Raw genomic sequence first — 24,830 nt, forward strand, 5'->3', positions numbered from 1 at the left:
TTTTTACTTGAGAGAACAACTGACAGACAAATTAGGGTTATTCAAGCTTGGGTATTTGGCAGACATTTTCTTGAAAATCAATGAGGTGAGCCTGTCACTTCAAGGAAAACAACTGACAATATTTGTTGCCAATTATGAAATTAAAGCTTTCAAGCAAACATTAGAATTGTGAAAAACTGATATCTGCCACCATGAATTTGATGGTTTCCAAAGAAGGATTTGATACAATTGATGCAATTAGCAAATTGATTTTTTGATCTTTTTTAATGAAATGTGTTGGTTTGGCAAAAAGAAATGCAGTTTTTCGTAGAGCTTTATAACTCAGTGAATCCATATTTTCCAAATGACCAATTCAGAATGTTCAAAATCACGCATAAGTAAAAAGATCCATTCAAAGAGTTGAGAAAGACCAATGGGTTAATGTAACAGAGTATGAAAATTTTACTGATCTTTCAGACTCCACATTAAATTGTAAGAAACTACCACTTGTTGAATTTTAGGATAGTATCAAAAACAATGTTCTCAGTTATCCAAAAAGTAGTCCTTTCTTTTCTATCTACATATCTGTGTGAAACTGAATTTTCCTTATATACTTCAACTAAAACAATGTATTGCTTCAGATTGAGTGCAAAAGCAGGTATGAAAGTCTGTCATCTCTGAAATCAGACCTTAAAAAGATTTAGAAAAATATGAAGCAGTAACATTCTTACTAATTTTTTAATGTTTTGGACAATATTGCTATTTTCATAAAATGTTTTATCTATGTTAATATATAATGTTTATTATTTTTTTAAAGTTGGTAGGCAAATATTTTTAATTTCCTCAGATTTCATTTCTAATGTGGTAAATAGTGATAAACATAGCACACATAAACAAAAGCTGTCTGTGTGGTGCACAATCTTTTGAGGGTAGAAAGGAGACCTGAGACCCAAATTTGAAGCCCAGATTTCAAGCAATCACATTCACCAGGATAATGAACATGCTGGGAACAAAGTCTTAGCAGTCCCAGTGAGAACGCTGGGCAGTTTGGAAGATGTGCACGTTCAGATGGGAACCAGAGCGGGGGAGAAGCAGGAGCAGAGAGAGGAGGCTGGTTGGTGGGCAGGGGGCAGCTGTGATAAAGTGCCTGCTTCGAATCGTGTTCTACCACTTGGCTCCTGTGTGATGTGGGGCAAATTGCTTAACCTCTCTGTATCTTAGTTTTCAAATAGGGATAATCATAGCCTTGTTACCAACCAGGGTTCTTGACCCCCTTAACCAAAAGAAATTGATAAGGGGCCAGACAAGAAATTTAGGCAAGGCTTTACTGAGGCTCCAGCTGCGGCAGAGGGGAGCAAGAACAAGCCACAGTTTCCTTTGCTTGCTCACTCGCTCCCGGAGAGGGGCGACCAGCTGGTTCCTTCCATGAGGGTAGGGGTGGGTACCGGAGTTAGGCCAGAGGGGCGGCTTAGGTGGTTTTCCCACCCCTTTGGTACTGAGTGCAGGGGGTATGCATAGTGACCTGCTTTTTGCTCCCAGCTCCTCAGAAGTGGCAGCTGGGTTTTTGGTCTTTTTGTACCCTGTTAGTCTACTATGCCCTAACTGCATATGTGTGCAGTTATTTTTAGTTCCTCATAGTTTCTTTGTGCTTTGTTGCTGAAGGAGACGTTTGTCCAGGTGCAAGCACTGGACGGCAAAGGGTCCCAGGTCCCAGCCTGTCTCAGCACCTAGTATCCAAGTCTACGAGGATTTAATGACGCAAATCTCTGTCAAATACTCCATGTGGTATTTGGCACAAAGAAAGAGCTCCATAAATGTTGGCTATACCATGGTGTTTGGACTCTATTCTCTAGAAAGGGGAGTACTGAGAGGGTTTTTAGAGAGAAAAAGACATGACTGGATTAAGATGTTCTGTAAATAAAATATATGGAGGGCACGTGTTGTCGTTTTGACTTTTTTTTAACGCAATATGGTCCTCAGAGAAAAACACATCTGAGTTTCACAGGGTATATTTGGGATGGAAGTCCTCAACCTCACAAAACCTCCTGGGCATCCCAGCGCATCACATACTCTAGGAGTGATTTTATATACACCCGGGAATGAGTTCTCTTCTGTGGAAAATTTTGCTGGCCTATTAACTTTCAAATATGGGTTGATTTTTTTTTTTTCCTCCTTTTCACTCAAAAAGCTCTTCATGTGCTTTACTAGTTACAAAATCATTTCACTCTCCTCAAGTAATTGGCCGCCTGGGGCCTGTTTTTACATTACCATAGTTTCTGAGATGGCCAAACGTTACCATGGGCACAGTCTGCAGAACTGGGCTGGGCTGGGAGTAGCCATGGGGCAAAGAGCATTGGGGGCCTGGGAATCACTGAGTTATTACAGAGAGTGAAGTTCGGTTCATCAATAACGTGCTGAGGGCTTACTCTGTGCCAGGTCCCGAGAAAACAGCACAGGTTAAAGACTGAACTTCTCACCCCCGTTGTAGAGAACTTTGCCTGTCCTTTTGGTAAGGAGGCTGAGGTTTGTTGGCAAATAACTATATTGTGAGCTGTATGTGACAAGTGCTAAAACCGAAGTAAAAGCAAAGTGATTTTGCTTTTACTCTCCACTCGGGGAGCCGAGTGGAGAGCCTGCTTCAGGCTTGAGGAGTCTGGCAAAGACCTGATGGCATTTGAGCTGAGCCTTGAAAGTGGGGTCAGCTTCTAGGAAAGGACACATAGAGGTCTTTCTATGGAGAGAATAACATGGGGTTAAAGGCAGGGATAAAACACCTGCAGCAGTGGACTTCCCTGGCGGTCTGTGGTTAAGACTCTGTACTTCCAATGCAGAGGGTGCAGGTTCAGTCCTTAGTTGGGGAAGTAAAAGTGTTCACATTTGGCATTGGACAAAATATATTTAAAGCAGGCAGCATCAGCAGCATGATTTGTGGGACTCAGTGTGAAATGTTCTTGTTCAGTAATCATTAAGAATTTCAAGTCAATGACAGCACAGCCTTTAACCAGTTGTGGGACCTCCTAAGGGCAGAGGCCACATGACTGCACAAGTTGTATGTCCACAGGGCTAGTCCTCAATGCAGGGTATGCGCACGGAAGGGAAGGACCTAGGGTCGTCTGAGGTATGGCTGTGTGAGTGGTGGAAGGCAAGTGTGCAAAGGCAAGTGTGCAAAGGCAGACTGTGTTACCAGATGCAAGTTCATGTGAGGCCAAACGAACTGAAAGGTCAGAGTTTGGAGCAGAGAAATGTAGAGATGGGTGGCTTATGCCCCCCAAAACCTGGAACTCACCAAAGGATTTCATCAAAGTATTTTTAAAGGTAATGGAGGGAGGGGCATGGTTAGTGGTTGTAAACTTCTTGGTGCAGGTAGGAATCCTTGGTTCTTGCAGCTGCCTGCATACGTCAGGACCCAGTGTTCCTGTAAACTTCCAATAGGACAAATATTAATCTCATTTCTGCAACTTTATAGGAAAGGACTCTTAAAGATCAGAGCCCTGAGAATAGGCTATCCTGTATATTTTAGGCTAGGGGCAACATTCTTAACTTAAAGCAAAAGCATTAGAATGCAAAGGCTAAAGTAAAAGGAACAGATCTCATATAGAGGTGGATTGGTTCTTCCCTGTTACAATTGGACCACATGCTTGGGCATCCTGCTTAGGAGGATGGACTGGATGGGGAATCCCTGCATTCAGAGCCAGGATCAATATGAGCAAAAGAATGCCTTGGAAAGATGGCCACTGCAGTGTAGAGGCAGGATTTGGGGTGGTTTGGGAGGAACTGCTTGGGAAGCAATAGAAATGTGGACCTTTGAGAAGGAGTGGTTCTGAACGCTAAAAGCAGCAGCGGGAATGGAATGGAGAAAGTGGAGAGCAGAGACAAAGCAGAAGTAAAGACATCAGGTAACAGAATTGAGAAGAGTGAGGAAAGGAATATGCAGAAATGATACCAAAATGTTTCACCTGCATGATGGGACTGATAAGAAGAGCTGAAGGAAAGTTGGCGGGTGAGTAATTCAGGCATTTAATCCATGTTCTTTAACCAATTGGCTGATTACCTGCAGTGATTTCATTGCTGTCCTAGGATTTAACCAAAGCAATGAAATGGTGGAAATAACTGAGTGTGTGTACATTCTTATGCCCTCATTATATTTAATGAAGCTCAGAAAATGTCCATGGCTTCAGAGCACACACTCGTGTTTGGTGAGCAAGCTTGATTAAGTGAACACCCACGTGTCTTGGCTGGGCCCTGACACCCAGGGCCACCATCCTCTGTCACCATCTGCCATCCACACCTGGTGCTCCAGGGCTGAGCCGGTTGCCTTTGCTCGCAAGTCTTCCTTCTCCACTCCACTGCCATACCCCTAGCTCCCGTTTATCTTTCAAAACTCTTCTCTGGGCATGCTGCATGCCCTTCCTGCCTCTGCCACCCTCAGTCTAGACTGCACCCTGACCACACCACCGCTCATTTGCTCCTTCTTATGGGACCAGGTCTTATCAGGCGTTGCATCTGAGCCCTGTCCTAAGAGAGACGCCTGGCAAATGTTTGTGGCATAAATAAATGGAGAGACCCAGTTTTTCCACTGGATTGAAGTGATTGCCTGAAAACTCATTCAATTTCAGTTAAGTAGTTGTACTGTTTTTAGTTCCAGAACGGGCAGGAGATCTGAAATTTCTATGCAACAGAGCATGCCAAATGGGGTTCAGTTTATTCATTTTGACAGCCAGACCCACCTGTTGTAACCAGAGATCAGAAAGGAGCACGGCTGCCCCAAATGAGAGACGGGCCAGGAGTGTCCACCCTAGTGCTTTGTCCACAAGCAGAGCAGCATCCACGTCCTGGGATTTTAATATTTTAAAATATTAATATATTGACTGAAAGTTGAAATGTTTCTATGCTCACCCTGAGCAGGCAGGTCTAAATGTGTCAGTGATAGAAGACTTCCCCCACCCTCTTCAGACTGTTGCCACTGGTCCCCCAGAGTGAGCCCGTGAGCCCCTCTGGGGTACAGCACAGGTTTTGATCATGCCTCTCGGGGAAGAATACAGACTGTCTGCTTTTTCTAAACCCTGGGCCCCTTTGCACTTCCTTTGACCTCCTTATATCGATGGCAGTGTCATAGCCCTGCTCCCAGGGCCAACCCTGTCATTTCTTGGGTTCTTTGCATACATCCTTTTCAGATTCAGGGGGACATCCAGAGAATTGATTGGCTCAGAAGAGCCTCTCTGAGTAGAACTGGATTCTCAATTTTAGAAGAGAGGTGGAGGGCTGGCATGGAGCCAGGAGCTCTGCCCTGTGTGTATGCCAAGGCAGTGGTGGGCGAGTGATATCTAAAGGAGGAGAGGAGGGCCTGTTGCTTGTCTTCTAATTAACCGGCACATGTAGACCTCAATCAATAAAAATAACTTCCTGAAACTCCTTCCCTTGTGCTGAATAAAGTTGGAAAATATTTGAAGTTACAGAAGTGATGGCAATTGGAAAACTTTTACTAGTGAACATTTTGTATCCAGATTGGCAAGTTAATTCTATAATGTGTATTGATACCTTGTCTGGGCAAACCAAATGATGAGTCTGAAAGATGTGGGGATGCTAAGTGGATCGATCACTCATAAACAAACACGGAGGTGGTCATTGTCTTCCTTGGCCTTATGCCAACCATTAGGATACGCGACTAGTGGGTGGCTGCTCTGAATCCTCTCTTGAAACTCATGAGCAGAACAACAGCGTCCACATCCTGGGATGCAGGTTGAGTTGGTCACAGCTGTGCTGAGCCCAAGGAGGGAGAGAACAAGTATAGAAAAGGAGCTCCACTGCATTCTGGATAAAACCCGAGGACACCCTTCATGAGGTGGGTCTTGTCACACGCCAAGCTCCCCCCTTAGGATCACCCCACCACCATCCTTGAATTCTAGGCATCAGCCATGCTGAGAGATGTGCAGTTCGTCAGACAAAATTTGTTCTCGAACTTCCCGTCTTAGCCATCCTATTCCCTTTGCCTGGAATTTCCCATGTATCCCCACTCCCTCATTTACCAGAATAATTAAAGATGGAGTTCTGACATCTCCTCATGCAGGAGGTCTTTCTTGGCTCAGACTAGTTAGATGCAGTCTCTGTTTTCATGTATTAATGTTGCAGCTGAATAGCCTGTCTTCTAGTCACGTTGCCCTATCCCTGCCTTCAGCTCCTTTGCAGACATCATTTCTGTTGTCTGGAAAACCTTCCCACCTGCTTCCTTCTCACCTCGGCCTTGCCCCTCCTGCAGAATTCTCTTGGGGTTGTTTCTTCTACTCATCTCAAGGCTGATTGTGTTTTTCTAAGCACTATTCTCTCAGTCTCTGATAACTACTGCCAAGTCAACTGCTCAGTGGTGAGGCTGTGGTGAAACTAAGAAATCTAGAGGAACTCACACCTTTTCCTTTAACAACAGCACTATTCACAGAACAGTGGAACCCAGTAAGGGCTTCCCAGGTGGTGCTAGTGGTAAAGAACCCACCTGCCAGTGCAGGAGACATAGGAGATGATGCCTGGGTCAGGAAGATCCCCTGGAGGAGGGCGTGGCAACCCACTCCCGTGTTCTTGCCTGGAGAGTCCCATGAACAGAGGAGCCTGGCGGGCTACAGTCCATGGGGTCACACAGAATTAGAGGTGACTGAAGCGACTTAGCACAAACGAATGGAACCCAGTCATCTCTGATTGCTATTCTGGGGACAGATTTATCAAAGTATGTAAATACATAAGTAAATAAGCTAAGTGCAAGTTGAATGTTGATATTTTCTCTCCTTGAGCTCAATATATTCACCACTGCTAAACTTACTTTTTATCTTTCTCCCTACCCTCAGGATAACTTTGACTGTCTTGAAGCCCCAGTGATTCAGGGCAGGGAGCCCAGGGCCCTTGGCCTGTCCTAAATGTCACAGCAGACATGCAAAGCTTGGCCGTTCCAAGCCCTGGTGAAGGTTCTGGTTCCTCCCCCAACACTTGCTGAATCTCCTTAGCGTCTCTCTTCATGAGACGTAATAACCTTGCTAATTTCAAGGACTAAAAGTTCCTTAAGTTAGTGTTAGTCATTCAGTCATGTCCAACTCTTTGTGACCCCATGGACTGTAGCCTCTAGGCTCCTCTGTCCATGGAATTCTGCAGGCAAGAATACTGGAGAAGAGGATACGCATTCTTTTCTCCAGAGGATCTTCCCAACCCAGAGATCAAACCCAAGTTTCTGTAAAATCTGAATCTAGCCTAAGGTTATTTCTTCTGAACTAGGAAAAATTCATTTTTCAACTTAGTTCTAATTTCTTCAGTTAACTATTTCCCTCTTTTATTTTTTAATCATCAGTACCCAAGTAGTACTAAGTACTTCTTGGCTAAGGATATTGTTTTACAATCTGTTTCATAAAGACATCACACACTTTTCCTGGAACATTTTAAAAAATAGTCAGACATAACCAGACTTTCTGAAAACAATGCATCAAGTGGTTGCTCACAGATGATTTCAGAGGTTCACAGATGGGGATGAGATAATGATGTCTGTAAGAATCAGGGTAAGTTTTAAAACATCTACTTGTTCACCCTCTTTGTACCCCACTTCACCCCTGAGTATAACTAAACCTAGGAAACTGTAAATCTTAAAGAGCTCTTTTGGTGATTCTAATATGTCTCTGGTTGAGAATTATGGTCATGGAGGTTCTGGGTGAGAAGGGCCCATCTGAGTTATTGTTGATTTCACATATGAATTATACTGGAGAGCAAGCACAGTGGGGAAGTTAGATGTGGCGGATCTGGGAGGCTTCTGGAAGAATTACGTTTTGAGTTGGATCTTGAATGATAACAACATAACAATAACTGACTTGTAGTGGGCATCTGCTACATGGAGCACTTCATGTACAACATCACATTTCAGTTCAGTTCAGTCGCTCAGTCGTGTCCGACTCTTTGCGACCCAATGAATCGCAGCACACCAGGCCTCCCTGTCCATCACCAACTCCCGGAGCCCACCCAAACTCATGTCCATTGAGTCGGTGATGCCATCCAGCCATCTCATCCTCTGTGGTCCCCTTCTCCTCCTGCCCTCAATCTTTCCCAGCATCAGGGTCTTTTCCAATGAATCAGCTCTTCTCATCAGGTGGCCAAAGTATTGGAGTTTTAGCTTCAACATCAGTCCTTCCAATGAACACCCAGGACTGATCTCCTTTAGGATGGACTGGTTGGATCTCCTTGCAGTCCAAGGGACTCTCAAAAGTCTTCTCCAACAGTACACTTCCAAAGGATCAATTCTTTGGTGCTCAGCTTTCTTCACAGTCCAACTCTCACATCCATACATGACTATTGGAAAAACCATAGCCTTGACTAGATGGACCTTTAATCCTCACCAAAACCCACTGTAAGGCAGAGAGTATCATCCCCTTTTGATGCCTGAGGAAAACAGAGGTCAGAGAGGTTAAGTGCTTTGCCCAAAGTTGCACAGCAAGTGAGTAGCAGATAATTGGTATTTAACCCTTGAGTCATGTGACTCCAAGCCTCTACTGCGAGATGTGTCAGACCTAGTGGGAAGGAAGCCGCAGAGATTCAAGGTGAACCTATCGGTAAGAGAATTATTTCCTACCTGATCAAAATCTTTGTGGAAGACAAATATCTAGACTTATAAGAAGTCCTCAGAGTCAATTACGGACATCATCATTAGTATGTAAATTATGTGTCTTTATAGACAATTGTCTTTAAGAAGATGAGAAAGACCAAGTTTTTGTCATTAGGAATAAGACTAGTGTCCACTTCAATTTTTCCTTTTAATCCCATAACCCACAATTCATAATCAGCCATTTTTGGGGAGATTACAGGGACTTCAGATCCCTTGCAGTCCTGTTTCTTGTCTGACTCCATCATTCGGCAGGTTTATTGATTGAAGGGAAAGAAGTAGAGTGTAGAGCAGTGGTCCTCAGCTGGCTGTCAATTTGCCTGCCAAAGGTCATGGCAATGGCTGGAGACATTCTTTATGACCACATCAGGGGTGGTTCTGGCATCAGAGGGTAGAGGCTAGAGCTTCTGCTACATATCTATGACACACATGACCACTTGCCACAGCAAAGAATTCTCTGGACCAGCATAGATGTGCAGAGGCTGAAAGACTCTGGTGTAAAGTTTGGGGGCATGGACTTAGTATCTTAGTATCTGCCTTGGTTTGAATCCAGCTCTGTACTAGCTAGCTGTGTGATCTTGGCCAGTCTGTAATTAAGGCTAATGATAGACCCTACCTTACAGGGCTGTTGAGAGACTGAAATATTCAATGTATATGAAACATTGGAATAGTATCTGGCAGACCTGTAATTAGAGAGGCATCTGGTACCGTGGTGGAGGCATTTCCCGAGCCAGCCTGCCAGGGCGTGAATCTTCCATCTGCCTCTTACCAGCTGTGCAAACTTGTGCCAGTCACTTAAACATTCTTGACTCAGATTCTTTATCAGTCAAATGAAGATAATAGTAGTAGCTACCCTTAAGATAAATCATGTATGCAAAATGGTTAGAACAATAACTCTTACATAATAAAAACATGTAAGTGCTAGGTGTCATTTTTACTGTCATCATTCCTTATTTATTCATTCATTAAACAAATGTTGGCCCCCAGTGCCCAAATGGGTGGGGTCACTTGCCTTGCCTCTATGAGACAGTAGATTTGGAATTAACACCACTGAGTCAGGAAAGAAGGACAATTCTGTCCGGTGGGATAGTTTATAGCTCTCGACTTCTTGGCATCCTGGGTAGTGGGAAACTGGGGGATCTGTCATTCTGGAGGGAAGGTGGAGAGAGACACCGTGACCCACAGTGTCACCGGGCAACTAAATACCTCCAATTCTGCTTTTGAAAAGCTAAGAGGCTGATGGTGGTTCGGTGAGGAAAATGAGCAGATGCTAGAGCTGCTGAGATCAGAGTTGTCAACAATGAGAAAGTGATTTCAATTTCTATTATTATTATTGGAGGAGGTATAAGAGGCCCTGTCTGTGGTCATTGTACTGGTCGAATTTAGTTCACCATGGTGATAGTAGTACCTTCTGAATAGTTTCTTTTTTCCATTTTGAGACGGTTAAAAAAAAAAAAAATTAGTTTGAGCTTTGTGTGAGCTTATAACTTTTGGAGTAGACATAACTACCATTGGAAAATGACCCCAGTTAAGGTTAACGTGCTTGTTTAAATGACTTCAAAAAGTATGTGTCATTTTTAGATGGCTTTGCTAATTAGATTCTTTTTGATGACTCATATTGGAGAAATAGGGCTCCCATTGTGAAGTAAAGCAAGGCCTGGGTTTGCAAACCTGCAAGGCAGCCTACTGTTAGCCAGAGAAGACTGTACTTAATGGTCATCTCTTTGCAATCAAAAACTCAGCAAGCGCAAAATAAGTGAAAGTAGAAAATTATTTGGAGACCTTTTCAACCTGCATCTGACCTTCTTGATTCATTTGCAGAAGTAATTGCCTGTGGAAATTGCTGGGCCTTTATCTGTGGTGCTATTAAAACACTGGTTGAAATGAGGTGGCCCAGGCTGCATTGTTAATGGGTTACCATGGGGTAGGAGCTGTTGTTTTCTTCGACAGATGAGAAATAGCTGAAAATAACCTTCTGTCTCCCGGTAAGAATTCTGCTTGTTAAGTGACAGTCACCACCACAGCAGAGGTTTAACGTGGTATAGGAATTTGTACTATTCTTAGCAAGATATTAAATGAGAGTTCGCAGGCTTTTCTTGTTATAAAATAGGGAATGTTAGGAGGGTTTTATATTCTCTGCTTTAGGAGGAATAGCTGTCCAACTTGAGGAATGAGGGCATAGTTCAGTTCAGTTGCTCAGTCGTGTCCGACTCTTTGCAATCCCAAGGACTGCAGCACTCCAGGCTTCCCTGTCCATCACCACATCCTGGAGCTTGCTCAAGCTCATGTCCATTGAGTTGGTGATGCCATCCAACCATCTCATCCTCTGTGGTCCCCTTCTCCTCCCGCCTTCAGCCTTTCCCAGCCTCAGGGTCTTTTCCAAGGAGTCAGTTCTTCAGAGCAGGTGGCCCAAAGAGGGCATAGTGCTGGCAGGAAATTCAGAGCTGAGTGTAGTCTTTCCGTTGGTGTCCCAGGCATCAAGGTATCCCTGACCAGTGGGGTCACTCTGTCATTCCCTCCTGGCTTTATTGCCGTTGTTCTGTCCAATGGAATAAGGTCAGCTGCCTTCATAGCCTCTAGTGCTGCCTCAATATGGCCTACTATTTTTTTTCCCCCTCTGACCATTCTCCTCCCCTGGGGTAAGGCCTTATGCTTAAAACTTATTAGGGAAATACTGAGGATGAGTATGGGGTAAAGCAGAGCTTCTCAAACTTCAGAGGGCATCAACATCACCTGAAGAGTTTGAAAAAATACAAATTTCTGGGCCTCACCCCAGAGATTCTGATTGAGTAGGTCTGGGGTGGGCCTGAGAACTTGCATTTCTACCAAATGCCTGTGCCCAAGACCAAACTTTGAGAAGCTCTTATGCGATCTTATGATTCATGATAAGAAACACACGTTTAGTCTTTGTCCCTATCTTTGGCACAGAGCTGCTAAAACCCTTGACATTTCCTGTGATGAAAGCAATAAAGGTATCTCTTGACATGTTAATGAGGTGACTGGTGGACCCCACCAAAGGATGGAGGCTGGCTGCCAATGGAGCCAACCATGAGACAGAGACTTGGAACTTTCAATCGCACCCTGGCCTGGGAAAGGAGAAACTGGAGATTGAGTTCAGTGACCAGTGATGTAATCAAGCATACCTATGTAATGAAGCTGCCATCAAAACTCAGAAGGATGGATCTGGAGAGCTTTCAGGTTCATGAACCCGAATGCTTCCATGTACCAACGTGCTAGACCCCAAACTCCACAGGGGCAGAAGTCTCTTTGTTTGGAGCCTCACCCTATATGTGTCTCCATCTGGCTGTTGATTCGTATCCCTTGATGTCCTTTGTGATAAACCAGTGATCTAGAGAGTAAACAGATTTCCTGAGTTCTCTGAGCCCCTCTAGCAGATGAATCTAATACAAAGAGGGTGTTGTGGGACCCTCTGTTGTACAGCCAGACAATCAGAAGCACGGGTGACAACCTAGACTTGCATTGGCAACTGAAGTAGAAGGCTGTCTTGGGATTGAGCCCTCGGCTTATTGGAATCGGATGGTCTCAGGAATGAGCTGAATTGTGAGACATCCAGCTGGTGTCAGAGAATTGGTGATGGCATGTGGGAAAAGCAAACCCACTTTGTGTTTGGGTCTAGCTCTCTTTGTGCATGCTAAAGTCAATTGTGTCCTATTCTTTGTGATCCTATGGACTCTAGCCTGCCAGGCTCCTCTGTCCATGGGATTCTCCAGGCAAGAATACTGGAGTGGGTTGCCATTTCTTCCTCTGGGGGATCTTCTCAACCCAGGGATTGAATCCATGTCTCTTATGTCTCCTGCACTGGCAGGCGGATTCTTTACCACCAGCACCACCTGGGAAGCCCAGGTTCTAGTTCTCTTCGTACCTTGTGTAATTGAACCTAGGCAAACTCACCTTTTTGGAATAGTGTCTTCAAGTGTTAGTCAACTGTGTTTACTGAGCACCTACTGAATGCAAAGAAATATGCCCCTGGAATGACCCCACCACTTCCTGCAGTCTGGAAAGTCACTATTTAAGGACAAGCACAAGCCTATATACTGCAGGAGGAGGTACCTACCCAAAGCTGAGGACTGAGAAGACTGGAGTCAGGGGCGATTGATGGAGGGATGTTCACAGTGGGTGGTTCAGAAGAGCAAACTAAGATTTATTTCCAATCTACCCCATGCCAGCGTTGTGGTTGGCATTTGTCATTGTTGGCATTTATCACGTTAACTCATTGAATCTTCACTGAGACTCTGAGAGGTGGAAATTACCCTCTCCCTTTCATAAGTGAGGAAACTGAGGTTCTTATGACTTGAGTTAGTGACAGGACCAATAACTCAAACCCTTGGTTCCTTCTCGTCAGAGCCTGAGCTGTGTTCACTGAACCATGTTGCTTCCGAGCACATGACTCATCTGAGTATTGAGTTAATGTTTGTTGAATTAAAACATCTGATGATTAACTTAGTGAAGGAACATTTCCAGGAAATAACCTGGAAATGGTCCTCAACCATCCTGCAATTAATTCTTTTTATTTTATATTGAGCATTTATTTTGTACCAGGTACTGTGATAAGCAATTTATATACATTATACCACTTATTTAAAAATAAACCAAAAAGTAATTATTAAAGTCTAATATATATGACGAAATTTAGAGAGGGTGAACCCATCATCCCAAGGTTGGGGGTGGAACCAGGATTCCAAATTACACCTTTTTGTCTAAAGCGCAAACAGTGTTCTCCTAGACTGGCTTGATCTGCTGGCATGGCAAGGAGCTATTACTTCTTTTCTTTCTCTTTGTTGCTACTCATTTCTTCCCAGACAATGCGATTCATAGCTATGGGCTTCAAGTCACAGGAAATAAGGTTTTGAAAGTTAGTTGCCAGTCACCATGCCAATATAAACATCCTCATGCCCACTCTGTCATTATCCCATTAGAATAAGCAAAAGCAATAACAGCAGCAAAGACCAAAAATACATTAACAAAATTAGATGTGTTGCTGTCATGTGGGCCAGATGACATGCAATAAGAACTAGATCTAGTTTCCAGGCCTTATTCCCTACCCCCTCTTCCTGTCTCCACTGCCCACCACTTACACTTATCCTTCAGTTCTTCCTAATCCACATGTGGCTTCATTCAAAACCACTAAGTAGTCATTCTGTCAACTGGTATGTCAAAGTTCTTCAACATTTATGAATTTTAGAGATTCCTTTGAAAGCATCTGTTTGTACATGATGTGGTGGTTTCAGACATGTCTCTTCTGGACTGCCGTATTTTCCTATAATGTTACATTTTGAGTCCACCTGTGGCTCAGATGGTCAAGAATCTGCCTGCAATGCGGGAGACCTGGGTTCAATCCTTGGGTTGGGAAGATCCCCTGGAGGAGGGCATGGCAACCCACTCCAGTATTCTTGCCTGGAGAATACCCATGGACAGAGGAGCCTGGCGGGCTGCAGCCATGGGATCGCAGAGTCGGACACGACTGAGCGACGAAGCACGGCGCAGCGTGCAATTAAAAGACAGTAAGGACAGATACACTGAGGGTCTGTATATTCCTGCTCCCTACCCCAGACACTTTAACACAGTGTCCCGTTTCCCTAACAATCAGGGAGGTGAGCAGGTATTTTTTCTGCTGTCAGATGAACAGAAATGGAGGGGGAAAGAAGTAATTTGCCTCTGGCCACACAGCTCTTAAGTGGCTGAGCTGACCTTTCAACCCAGGAGGGTGTAACTCTGAGGATAGCATCTTTCCTGCAGATAACATTATGGGTGCACAGGTTTCTGCATTCACTGATCAGGATTTGCTGGGCTACACCTAACATAGGAAGCAGAAGATTCAACTTCTGAGCTCCTTCTCTGCCTTCTTAGACTCTACTTTCTGTGTCTCATTCATGTTGTGGAAGTGGGAGAATGTCTCTGAACTGCTTGGAGATCTCGGTGCCTATGTTAGGTGTGTTAATAACCTTCCCTCCAAACCCACCAGCATAGCTACCTGACTTAATGAGCATTTCATCCTCATCAGATGGTTGGCTAATGGGGAATTAAGGATCATTAGACTGGTGATTTTGTTTTAAGGGAAATTCATATAATAAGCCTTTTTCCTTTTTATTAAAAAAAAATGAAATTAAACCTCATTTAAAAAAACAGCTGTAGTGAGGCATGATCTTAATGGATATTGAATTTCAGGCACTATCTACTTTAAAGCAAGGATTAGAAAGAGCTTCTATTTCCTCAATTTTTCTTGTTGGTACCTATGAAACCTGGGGGTGCTGCGTAGCCAGAGAGGAAGAAGCATTAAAGAAGAAAGGAGGGGAGAGAGGGAGAGAGAATGTTACAGTCTATATTCAGAAATTGGGCTTTTATAGATAAAAAACTCTTTCCGTCTACCTTTGTGCTTAGGAAAAGAAAAAGAAAAATCAGTGAATACCCAACCTGCTTATTTGAAGAGGAAATCAGAACTAATGTTTATGTCCATAGCGTTTGACAACATATTGTAAATTAAAACTTGGATTGCAATAGAAGATAGACTTAGTAGCATGCTTCCCAAAGTTCCCAGGAGTAGCAGCATCACCTGGGAACTTGTTAGAAATAAAAACTCCCTAGGGCCCACCTTGGTGGCTCAAATGGTAAAGAATCTGCCTGCAGTGCAGGAAACCCGGGTTTGATTTCTGGGTTGGGAAGATCCCTTGGAGAAGGGAATGGCAACCCGCTCCAGTATTCTTGCCTGGAAAATCCCATGGACAGAGGAGCGTGGTGGGCTACAGTCCATGGGGTCTGAAAGAGTCAGACACGACTGAGCAACTTTCTTTTTTTTAGGGCCCGCCGAACACCTACTCAATCAGAAATTAGGGTTAAGCCCCCCCAAACTGTTAAAAACCCTGCTGAACTTTTGCTGGGTATTAAGAGTACAGAAACAAACATAGGTTTGAGGGTAAAGTCTTCTTTACATTCTAGCTTATTATGTGGAATTCCACATTGAACCAAGTCAGTGTGAATAGACCCATAAACTACCAATAGAGAGCAATGATTTTTAAATGATTACAAAAAAGAAGATTCATATTCTTTATCTCTAAGTTTTGATAGAGATAAGCTTTGCCAGCTGAAGTGGCACCGTATTATTTACAGTTATTTTTCTTCTTGAATTTTGAAGTCCATTATGCTGTACAAGTTTCTTTATTAAAAGTTGGAGTGCATTTTCCAACAGAAATAGTTTTATGAATAATGACCAGCTTCCTAGAGAAGCCTACAAGTCTGTTTAACCCACTGATTATTAGAAGCATGCTAGGGATGTCCTAGGCAGTACAGTGGTTAAGACTCCACACTTCCAATGCAGGGAGTGCAGGTTCAGCCCCTGATTGGGGAACTAAGATCCCACATGCTTCGTGGCACTGCCAAAAAAATAAGAAACAAAGCAAGCAAAATAAAGAATTCGATTGTTGTATGAAAAGTATGCTAGTGAGAGTTGACAGCTCTGCAGAAGCTGGTCACCCGGCATTCCAGAGATGGCCTTCTACCAAAAGGACAACTTCTTGCCTTCTTGGCTTCGCCTTGGAAGCAGGTGGCTGATGTGAACCTGGAGTAGGTGTACCAAAGGGACGAGACGGGAGAGGGGAAGGAGTGGGGCTGATCAGGGTCTGTGATATGTTGCAGAGAACAGTCAGCAGCTCAGGCGCCGTGGCCTGTTCCACATTCTCCTTAGTACACACGCCCTCCCCGAGCGTCTTTCTCTGCCGCCAAAGATCCTGGGGGTTGTGCTTCCTGTTTCCTTTTCCAGTGCCTTTAATGTATTGTGTCCAACTCGGGCTTCCTAATATTTTGGGCTCATAGAACAGACTCTCAGTTTCCCTTCTCCCTTGCCTTTTGAGGAACTGTGAAGAATTCTATCCAGGTGCGAAAAGAAAGCCAATGAGAAGTTTCAGAAGTGTCCTTGTTAATGCTGATCACTCCGTCAGCCCGTCCGTGACTCCTGTCTCCACCCTGCTCAGCTGCTTTTCTCACCACCTCTCTGCTCTCTCCTCTTTCCCTTTTCTTGTCACTTTGATCTGCTGGAGGAAAGTTAACAAAAGAAGAAAGAGAGAAAAGTGTAAGAAGTAACCCAAGAAAAATGTCTTAAAATGAAGGGCATAAATTCTTGGGTTGAAAGGGCTTATTGAAAGCCTAGCACAATGGATGGAAACTGAACCACAGCAAATGGTATATCTTTATGCATATTTAGAACACTGTAAAAAATGAATTTCTAGAGAGGAGAAAGAAAACAGGTTCAATATGAAAGACTAAGGGTCTGAATACTTTTGACCTCTCAACAGCAAGACAATGGGGAAATGTTCCCCAAATTCTGGGAGAAATTATTTCTAATCTAGAATTCTACACCCAGACAAGCTATTAACTGAGGATAAGTCAACATATTAGGTCTCGAAGGTTTTGCTCCCTTATAGCCCTTCTCAGAAAGCGATTAGAGGATGTCAACAAAAAGGAGTAAGCCAAAACAGCAGCAGACATGAGATGCAGAAATCAAAGGCTCAGACTCGAATAGGTGGAGTGACTTCCTGGGTGGACACATCCACACAGCAGGCAGTGGAACAGTTCAGAAGCTCCAGGAGGACTTCCTTGAGGAAATGAAGTGGACAGAGGAACTAATGTGTTTTAATATATTAAGAAGAGACTTATTTAGCTGTGGGAGAGTTTGGAGTCAAATTAGTGACAAGTAAGCTAAGCAAATGAAAAGACGAAGTCTATTATTGGCAAACATTGCAGGAAAGGAAAAGTAAACACTGTCGTCACATGAAATGTAACCACAAGACTTAATCTGTGACTAGCATTCATCTCATTATAAACAGCTAATTGTCTAACCAAAATGATGGTATAATATTTTGGGAGGGTGGGACAATGGGAAAATGTACTGGGTTTGAGTACGAGATTGGAAGTAAGGGAAGGGGAAATGAGTGGAAGCTAAATTCTCTGAGGTCCGTGGATAACACCTGAATCTGAAGTATCTGGACATAGAGACCTGAGTATGATATTCAAATGCAGAGATCAGTAGCGAAGCAATCAGCTACTTGAAAGTGGGTGCTTCTGCAGAAGAGGAGATAGGGTGAAAAGGAAGAAGGCCAAGCAGATTAAAGATTTTATGAAATCTTAGCCACTTAACTCTTTAAACAGTGTGTACGTATAATATATACAAAAAGAATTACTAAACTTTCTAAAGAGAAATGAAAACTTTTAATGCCCTTCCTCCCAAATTCCATGCAGAGATTTCTAATTAAGGGTCAGAGAATACTGTCTTATTTTTCTCTGGGTGGGACACAGAGCTTTGGTGTGATAGAATGTTAACTCTTTTTTTTTTTTTTTAACCTGCTCTTATCCAAATCTACATTTTGGGTTGGGGTTGGGAAAGGCCCTCTTCCTTCTTTCCCATCTTGGGAGGACACAACTGATCCACTCGGAGAGTCACCCAGGGTGCTCTCCACACTGTGGAGTTCAGCCACGACAGTGACGTCACAGTCTCCCTCTTGTCCTCCCCACATCTCATTCAAACATATGTTCAAGTCATAGCTCGATTCAAGTCTTCCCTTCCAGTTGGATTTTGAGTATTTAAGGGCATAATGCCTCATATATAGACATCAGTAAATAAAATACACACATTCAAACCATATAACTGTTGAACCATAAAGAAGGCTGAGCACCGAAGAATTGATGCTTTTGAATTGTGGTGCTGGAGAAGACTCTTGAGAGTCCCTTGGACTGCAAGGAGATCCAACCAGTCAGTTCTAAAGGAAATCAGTCCTTATTCATTGGAAGGATTGATGCTGAAGCTCTCATACTTTGGCCACTCCTGATGTGAAGAGCCAACTCATTGGAAAAGACCCTGATACTGGGAAAGATTGAGGGCAAGAGGAAACAGGGGCAACAGAGGGTGAGACGGTTGGTTGGCATCGACTTAATGGATATGAGTTTGTGCAAACTCCAGGAGACAGTGAAGGACAAGGAAGCCTGGCATGCTTCAGTCCAGGGGGTTGCAAAGAGTCAGACACAACTGAACAACAACAAACCCCACTTCACATAAAATTAGAGAAGGGACATTGAGAGAAGTATCCATTTTTAATAATAATGATAATTCATAATAGGAATAATAATTGAATAAGGTCCTCCTGCAGAGCCTTAATCTTCCATAATGCCTCAGAAGCAGGTAGTGGGCATCACTGCCTTAACTGACCAGCACATCAGTTTCTCAGACCTGCGCCTGGTTCTCAGATCATGGGCAAGAGAGCTATTCTGATTGTATTAATTTGTTGTAACTCTGTTTTTAAGCTCCAAGATTCAATTGACTTTTGGCAGCCATTCTGAGAAAGGCACCTGTACTCGGCATGAATGACCTCTGGTTCACGGTGGACCATGAACCGAGCTGAGGCAGGACTGCCCTGCAGGCTCGTTGAGTGAGAGTCAGACTCCCTGGGAACAAGACTGTCCTTGATCACACCCGGTGGCATTACTGGATAGGAAGAGCTGTGACCCCTCTTGTGTTTGAGGTTATTTATGAGCTTAGAAGAGCCGGCATCCGCATTCTTCAGGTTGGACGACTTCTGCTTTTCATCTGGCTCCTTTTGTTCAGATGGGCACCACTCCTGGCACCTGTCCAGAGCTGGCAGCATGCTTTCCCATCCTCATTTACAATTCTTGTTGGATAGATTTATGTCTTCAGTTTTCTGGGCAGCTGTGTCCAATGCTGCCAGACAGATTTAACTGAATATTTCCTTCCCTTCCCTCTACATCTCTGCCTTTCTTTTATTTTCCCTCCCTTAGTCTGTCAACCCGAGTAAGATTATTCAAAAGAAACAATTGGGGTGTGTCTGTACAACGTGTTATATTCATCAGCAGAGAGGAATGAACTGTTGATACACGCAACAGTGTGGATGGACCTGAGGGGCATTTTACTCAGTGAAAAAAGCCAGTCTCAAAAGCTCACATACTGTCTGATCCTATTTCTATGATGTTCTTGAAATGATGTAATTATCAAAAGGGAGAAGAGATTAGTGGTTGCTGGGGGAGTGAGTATAAAGGGGTAGCAAAAGGGAGATGGCTGTGGTGATAGAAGAGTTCTGTATTTTGAACGTGGAACTCAGTACACAGGAATGTACACATATGATAAAATGATGCAGAACTATAGCTATACTTTATAACAATGTAAATCATTCAGTTTTTCTATTACCCTCCAGTTGTATAAGCTGTAACCAGCGAGGAAATTAGGTGAAGGGTACACACAGATCTCTCTATACTGTCTTTACAGCTTTCTGTGAATTTATATTTATTTTTAAGGTAACACTTCTTTTCTTAATAAAACAAATTATTGATACATGCAACAACATGGATCAATCTCAGACTAATTATGCTGAATGAAATAAGCCAGGCAAAAAAGGAGACAAAAGAAAATACAGACATCAAAACTAAATTAAAAATTAGACAACATCAAAACTAAAACCTTTAATGCTGCAAACCATACCATCAAGAAAGTGAAAAGACAACCCATGTGATATAAGAAAGTATTTGCAAATCATATCTGATAAAGGATTTATATCTAGAATAGATTAATAACTTATACTCAGTAATAATAAGACAAGTCCAGTTGAAAAATGGGCACAGGATTTGAGTGGACATTCTCTGAAGAAGACATGCCAATGGTCATTAAGCACATGAAAAGACGTTTAACATCATCAGTCATGTGAGAAATGCAAACCAAAGCTTCAGAGAGATAGCAGTTTAGGCTCACTAGGATGGCAATAATCAAAAAGACAGGTGATAACAAGTGTTGATAAGGATATGGAGATATGTGGAACCCACAAACACCACTAGTGGAAATGTAAAATGGTGCAGCTATTTTGGGAAATAGTTTGGCAGTGGTTCAAACTGTTCAACATAATTACCATATGACACAGTAATTTTACTCCAAAATAATTGAGAACATGTTTATACAAAAGCTTACACACAAGTGTTCATAGCAGCATTATTTATCAGTAGAAAGGCCCCAATGCCTATGAACTGATGAATGGATAAATGAAATGTGGAATATCCATCCCATAGAACATTAGTCAACAATAAAAAGAAATGAAGGACTGATATGTGCTGCAACGTGGATGAACCTTGAAGACATTTTTCTAAAAGAAGATAGTTACAGGAGGCCACATATATTATTTAATTTGTATGAGATGTCCAGAATAGGCAAATCTGTAGGGACAGAAAGTAGATTTTCAGTTGCCTAGGGCTAGGGGATTAGGGAGGAAATGAGGAATGACTAATAATGGGAACAGTTTTTCCTTTGGCGAAGCATGAAAATATTCTAAACTAAACTTAGATGGTGATAATAATTGCACAGCTCTAGCGATGTACTAAAAGCTGTTGAGCTGTACACTTTAAGTGGAGGTGTTGTATGGTGTTTAAAGAGAGTATATATAATGCAATTCCATTTATATAAAATATTTGAAAATGCAAGCTAGTCTACAGAAAGTGTCAGCAGTTTCTTGGGGATAGAAGGATTGGCGGATTATAAGTGGACATGACCAAATTTTTAGGAGTGATGGATATGTTACTGTCTTGATTGTGCTAATTGTTTCATGGGTGTATATGTGTCAGAACTCACCAAGTTGTATACTTCAACATGTACAGTTTATTGTATTTCAGTCACTCCTTTTTTTAAATAAGCCATAGCAAAAACATATGTAATTCACTAAGGGGACAAACACATTTGTTGGGCACTAGTGTAGCACTAGCTCCCAGGGTTTAATGGCAAGGAAAAGCTGAGTCCAGCCTGCAGGACTGCCCTATAAAGGCACAGGCAAGCAAGAATACGATTGCAAAATGGTATGTACAACACGAGCTCTACAGAAATACAGAATCTCTGACTTGGGATTTTTCAGCTTTACAATGGTGCAAAATCAATATGCCTTCAGAAACTGTACTTCCAACTTTGAATTTTGATCTTTTCCTGAGCTAGTGATGTACAGAGTGATTCTCTCGTGATGCTAGGCAAGTGGCAGGGAGCTGCAGCTCCTAGTCGACCATGCAATCATAAAGGGAAACAACCATCTTGTTTTTCACTTTCAGTACAATATTTAATAAGCTACATAGGATATTTCACACTTTATTATAAAATAGACTTTGTGTTACATTGCCCAACTGTAAGCTAATGTGTGTGTTCTGAGCATGTCTAAGGTAATTAGGCTGAGCTATGATGGTCGGTAGGTTACATGTATAAGTGCGTTTTTAACTTAAGATATTTCCAACTTATGATGGATTTATCTGGATGTAATTGTATGATAAGTTGAGTTTGATTTGTATGCTTGGAGAGTCTCGTAGTCACCCTCATGGGGACAGACGGAGAGGAGTGTTGGGGAGGCTTCCTGGAAGAGGTAGCACTTGAGCTTAGCATCCAAAGGCAGATACAGGTTACACGTAGAATGTGGGGTTTTCTGATGACATAATGGTCCTCCTCCATGACACTTAGGTAGGGGGAACAGCAGTAGCACGTAGAATGTGCTTGTTACATCTCAGCGGGGACCTGACTTTATTCTGTTCATATCAAAGCCATGCTTTTCCCCCAGGAGCCCCATCACAGTGCAGTGGAGTATTGGGTTAACACGCACCTCAGCAATAAAACAAAGATCTAACATCCTTCAGTGCTCTCAGCAGGCTTCCTATTATCTAACTGTTTGTGATTCCGTTTTTAAAGTCTGTCTTTTTGCTGTGTTGTTTGCTGTGTGAGAGCCAGGACTGAGTGACGCCATTTCCCCATCTTGTCTCCAGCAGGTAGTGTAGTTGACAGACAGCACAGTTTTTAAAAAGATGATTTACTGATAGGTTTGGATTTGGGTTACCCTGGAGAAGGAAATGGCAACCCACTCCAGTATTCTTGCCTGGAAAATCCCATGGATGGAGGAGTCTGGTAGGCTATAGTCCCTGGAGTCACAAAGAGTCAGACACTACTGAGCAACTTCAATCCTTGGATTTGGGCAGATACAGAGCATATAAGAACACATTCAACTGGTGGCTTCAGGCATGGCTCAAGCTTCTTGTGATAAGAAGCAGTTCAACTGTCCTGTTACCCGCCCACACTGCTCTCTGTATCCTGGTTCTGGCCCCAGTCATGCCAACTCCCTTCACCCTCTCTCTGCCTCCCACAGGTCTCTCCTAGTGGCCTGATATTTGGAGATGCTTTCTCTGGGTCCAACCCCAGAGTCTCCTGGGCTGAGCTTCTCCTGAGAAGGTCAGGACCGTCTGCTCTGGAGCAGGCCACTCTGGCCACTGGCCCGCTTTGGGCAAGTTTGGCTTTCTTGGGTCCTATTCAGGGACCACTCATGTGTGTTTTTTTTTCTCTTCCCCTTGCCGCTAGCCCTCCTCTATGCCACCATCTTTGGGAACGTGACGACCATTTTCCAACAGATGTACGCCAACACCAACAGGTACCATGAGATGCTCAACAGTGTCCGGGACTTCCTGAAGCTCTACCAGGTCCCCAAGGGGCTGAGTGAGCGGGTCATGGATTACATCGTGTCCACCTGGTCCATGTCCAGAGGCATCGACACGGAGAAGGTAAGGAGGCGATGGGCTCAGGTAAACCACTCATCCCTCAGCTTTCCCAGGGATACCTGAGCCTCACCTCGGACGGATGCTTCTCATAGCTGGCTGTGCATCTGAACTCACCTGGGTGTAGTTTCAGAATCCCAGGTCCCACCTCCAGAAACTTTGATTGCTTGCCCATCAACCTTTCTGAAGGACCAGCAATTAAGAGAGATCACAAACTGGTGAGGCAGATTATATCAGTATCTCCTGAAGAGGAAATGGACTAGCAGTCTGTCTAGGGCAGGACTTCCTTTATCAGCTGATAATACTGGTAGGAATCGGGGGCCCCCCAGGCTGAGATGACCAGTATTACTGATTTTCCTTTCACCTCAGGCCCCAAGATGACATATCTCTGCTGCTAGTCCACTGTCTATTCAAAGTTTCTGACTCAGATTTTTGATACGTTGTTCATTGCATGAATTTTGATTTTCAGACTATTGCACTACACTGTGGTTTGTTTTGGGGCTTCCCTGGTGGCCCAGACGGTTAAGAATCTGCCTGTAATGGAGATGACCCAGGTTTGATCCCTGGGTTGGGAAGATTCCCTAGAGAAGGTCACGGCAACCCACTCCAGTATTCTTTTCTCAGAAATCCCATGGACAGAGGAGCCTGGCAGACTACAGTCCGTGGGGTGGCAGAGCTGAACATGCCTGAGAGACTCACCCATGATTTGTCGTGATGACTGAGTGTTTAACATCTCATTGAATTTTTTGTCCAAGGCTATTGCTTTACTCTCGTCTTGGCCCTGATGGGACTCCCAGGATGTGGCCATTAAAAACGGGTTTCCAGTCATCATCCTAGACCTTTGGAATCAAAATTTTGTGAGGAGGAATGAGGTGGGATGGAGACTGAAAATCTGCATTTTGAACAAGGGTCCTGTTCATTAGACAAGTTCATTAGACAAGCCCAACCAAGGGCTTTTACTTAATAAGCAGTTGATTTGACCAGAGCATCCCTTAGGCTCTTTTCTGATATTCCTGTGAAATGGCAATAGATCCCTACCGTTCTCCAAAAGTTGCATTATTCTAGATGCATTCCAGTAAACTGAAAAAAAATTGATGCTACTGGAAAGAACAAAGATATTTGAGAATGATCATTTGTGAATGATCTCCTTTGTAATATTTTCTTTGAGCAAAGCTGTAATCCTAGGTTAGTTTTTCTCTGCTGCTTAAGTCTTTGGAATGGCTTTTCGCTCTTTAATCACCATTTCCTAAGTACTCAGGGAATTCTGATTCCTTCCTTTGTTAGAGTGAGGCAAACAGAATGATATTATTGTTGAAAAATACCTTATGACACCTTCAAAGCCAAATTCAGTGTCTTGGGAGTCTGCTGTTCACACTCCTGGTCTTTCTCCATTAGAAGGGTCCCTTGAGAGTTGAGTTTAAATGGAAGAGAGTTTAAATGGAAAAATTTAACTAAATTTAACTGATCCCAACCTCAAAGGGAGGATACTTTGATTTTGTTGAATATCTGCTGTAATAATGGTAATAACCATACCATATACCAGCTACCACTCCTTAAAGTTGTATTAAGAGCAGATACTTAACTGCACTTCTGGCCCTGCATTCCTGTTTCACAGCTACCCTGGAGAGGGAACTATTCTTAGGTATCAGGACCC

General features: G+C 43.2%; 1 protein-coding gene across 2 annotated transcripts in view; it reads left to right on the top strand.

The window, feature by feature from the left end:
• Positions 1 to 24,830, top strand: part of KCNH1 (potassium voltage-gated channel subfamily H member 1) — a 404,874-nt gene that overhangs the window by 259,720 nt on the left and 120,324 nt on the right. For both annotated transcript variants that reach the window (XM_061161024.1, XM_061161025.1), the window contains exon 8: positions 22,983 to 23,182. In XM_061161024.1, coding sequence (XP_061017007.1) covers positions 22,983 to 23,182 — 200 coding nt within the window. The remainder of the gene's footprint in view (positions 1 to 22,982; positions 23,183 to 24,830) is intronic.

Source organism: Dama dama, chromosome 14 (genome assembly GCF_033118175.1).
Source record: "Dama dama isolate Ldn47 chromosome 14, ASM3311817v1, whole genome shotgun sequence".
Lineage (NCBI taxonomy): Eukaryota > Metazoa > Chordata > Mammalia > Artiodactyla > Cervidae > Dama > Dama dama.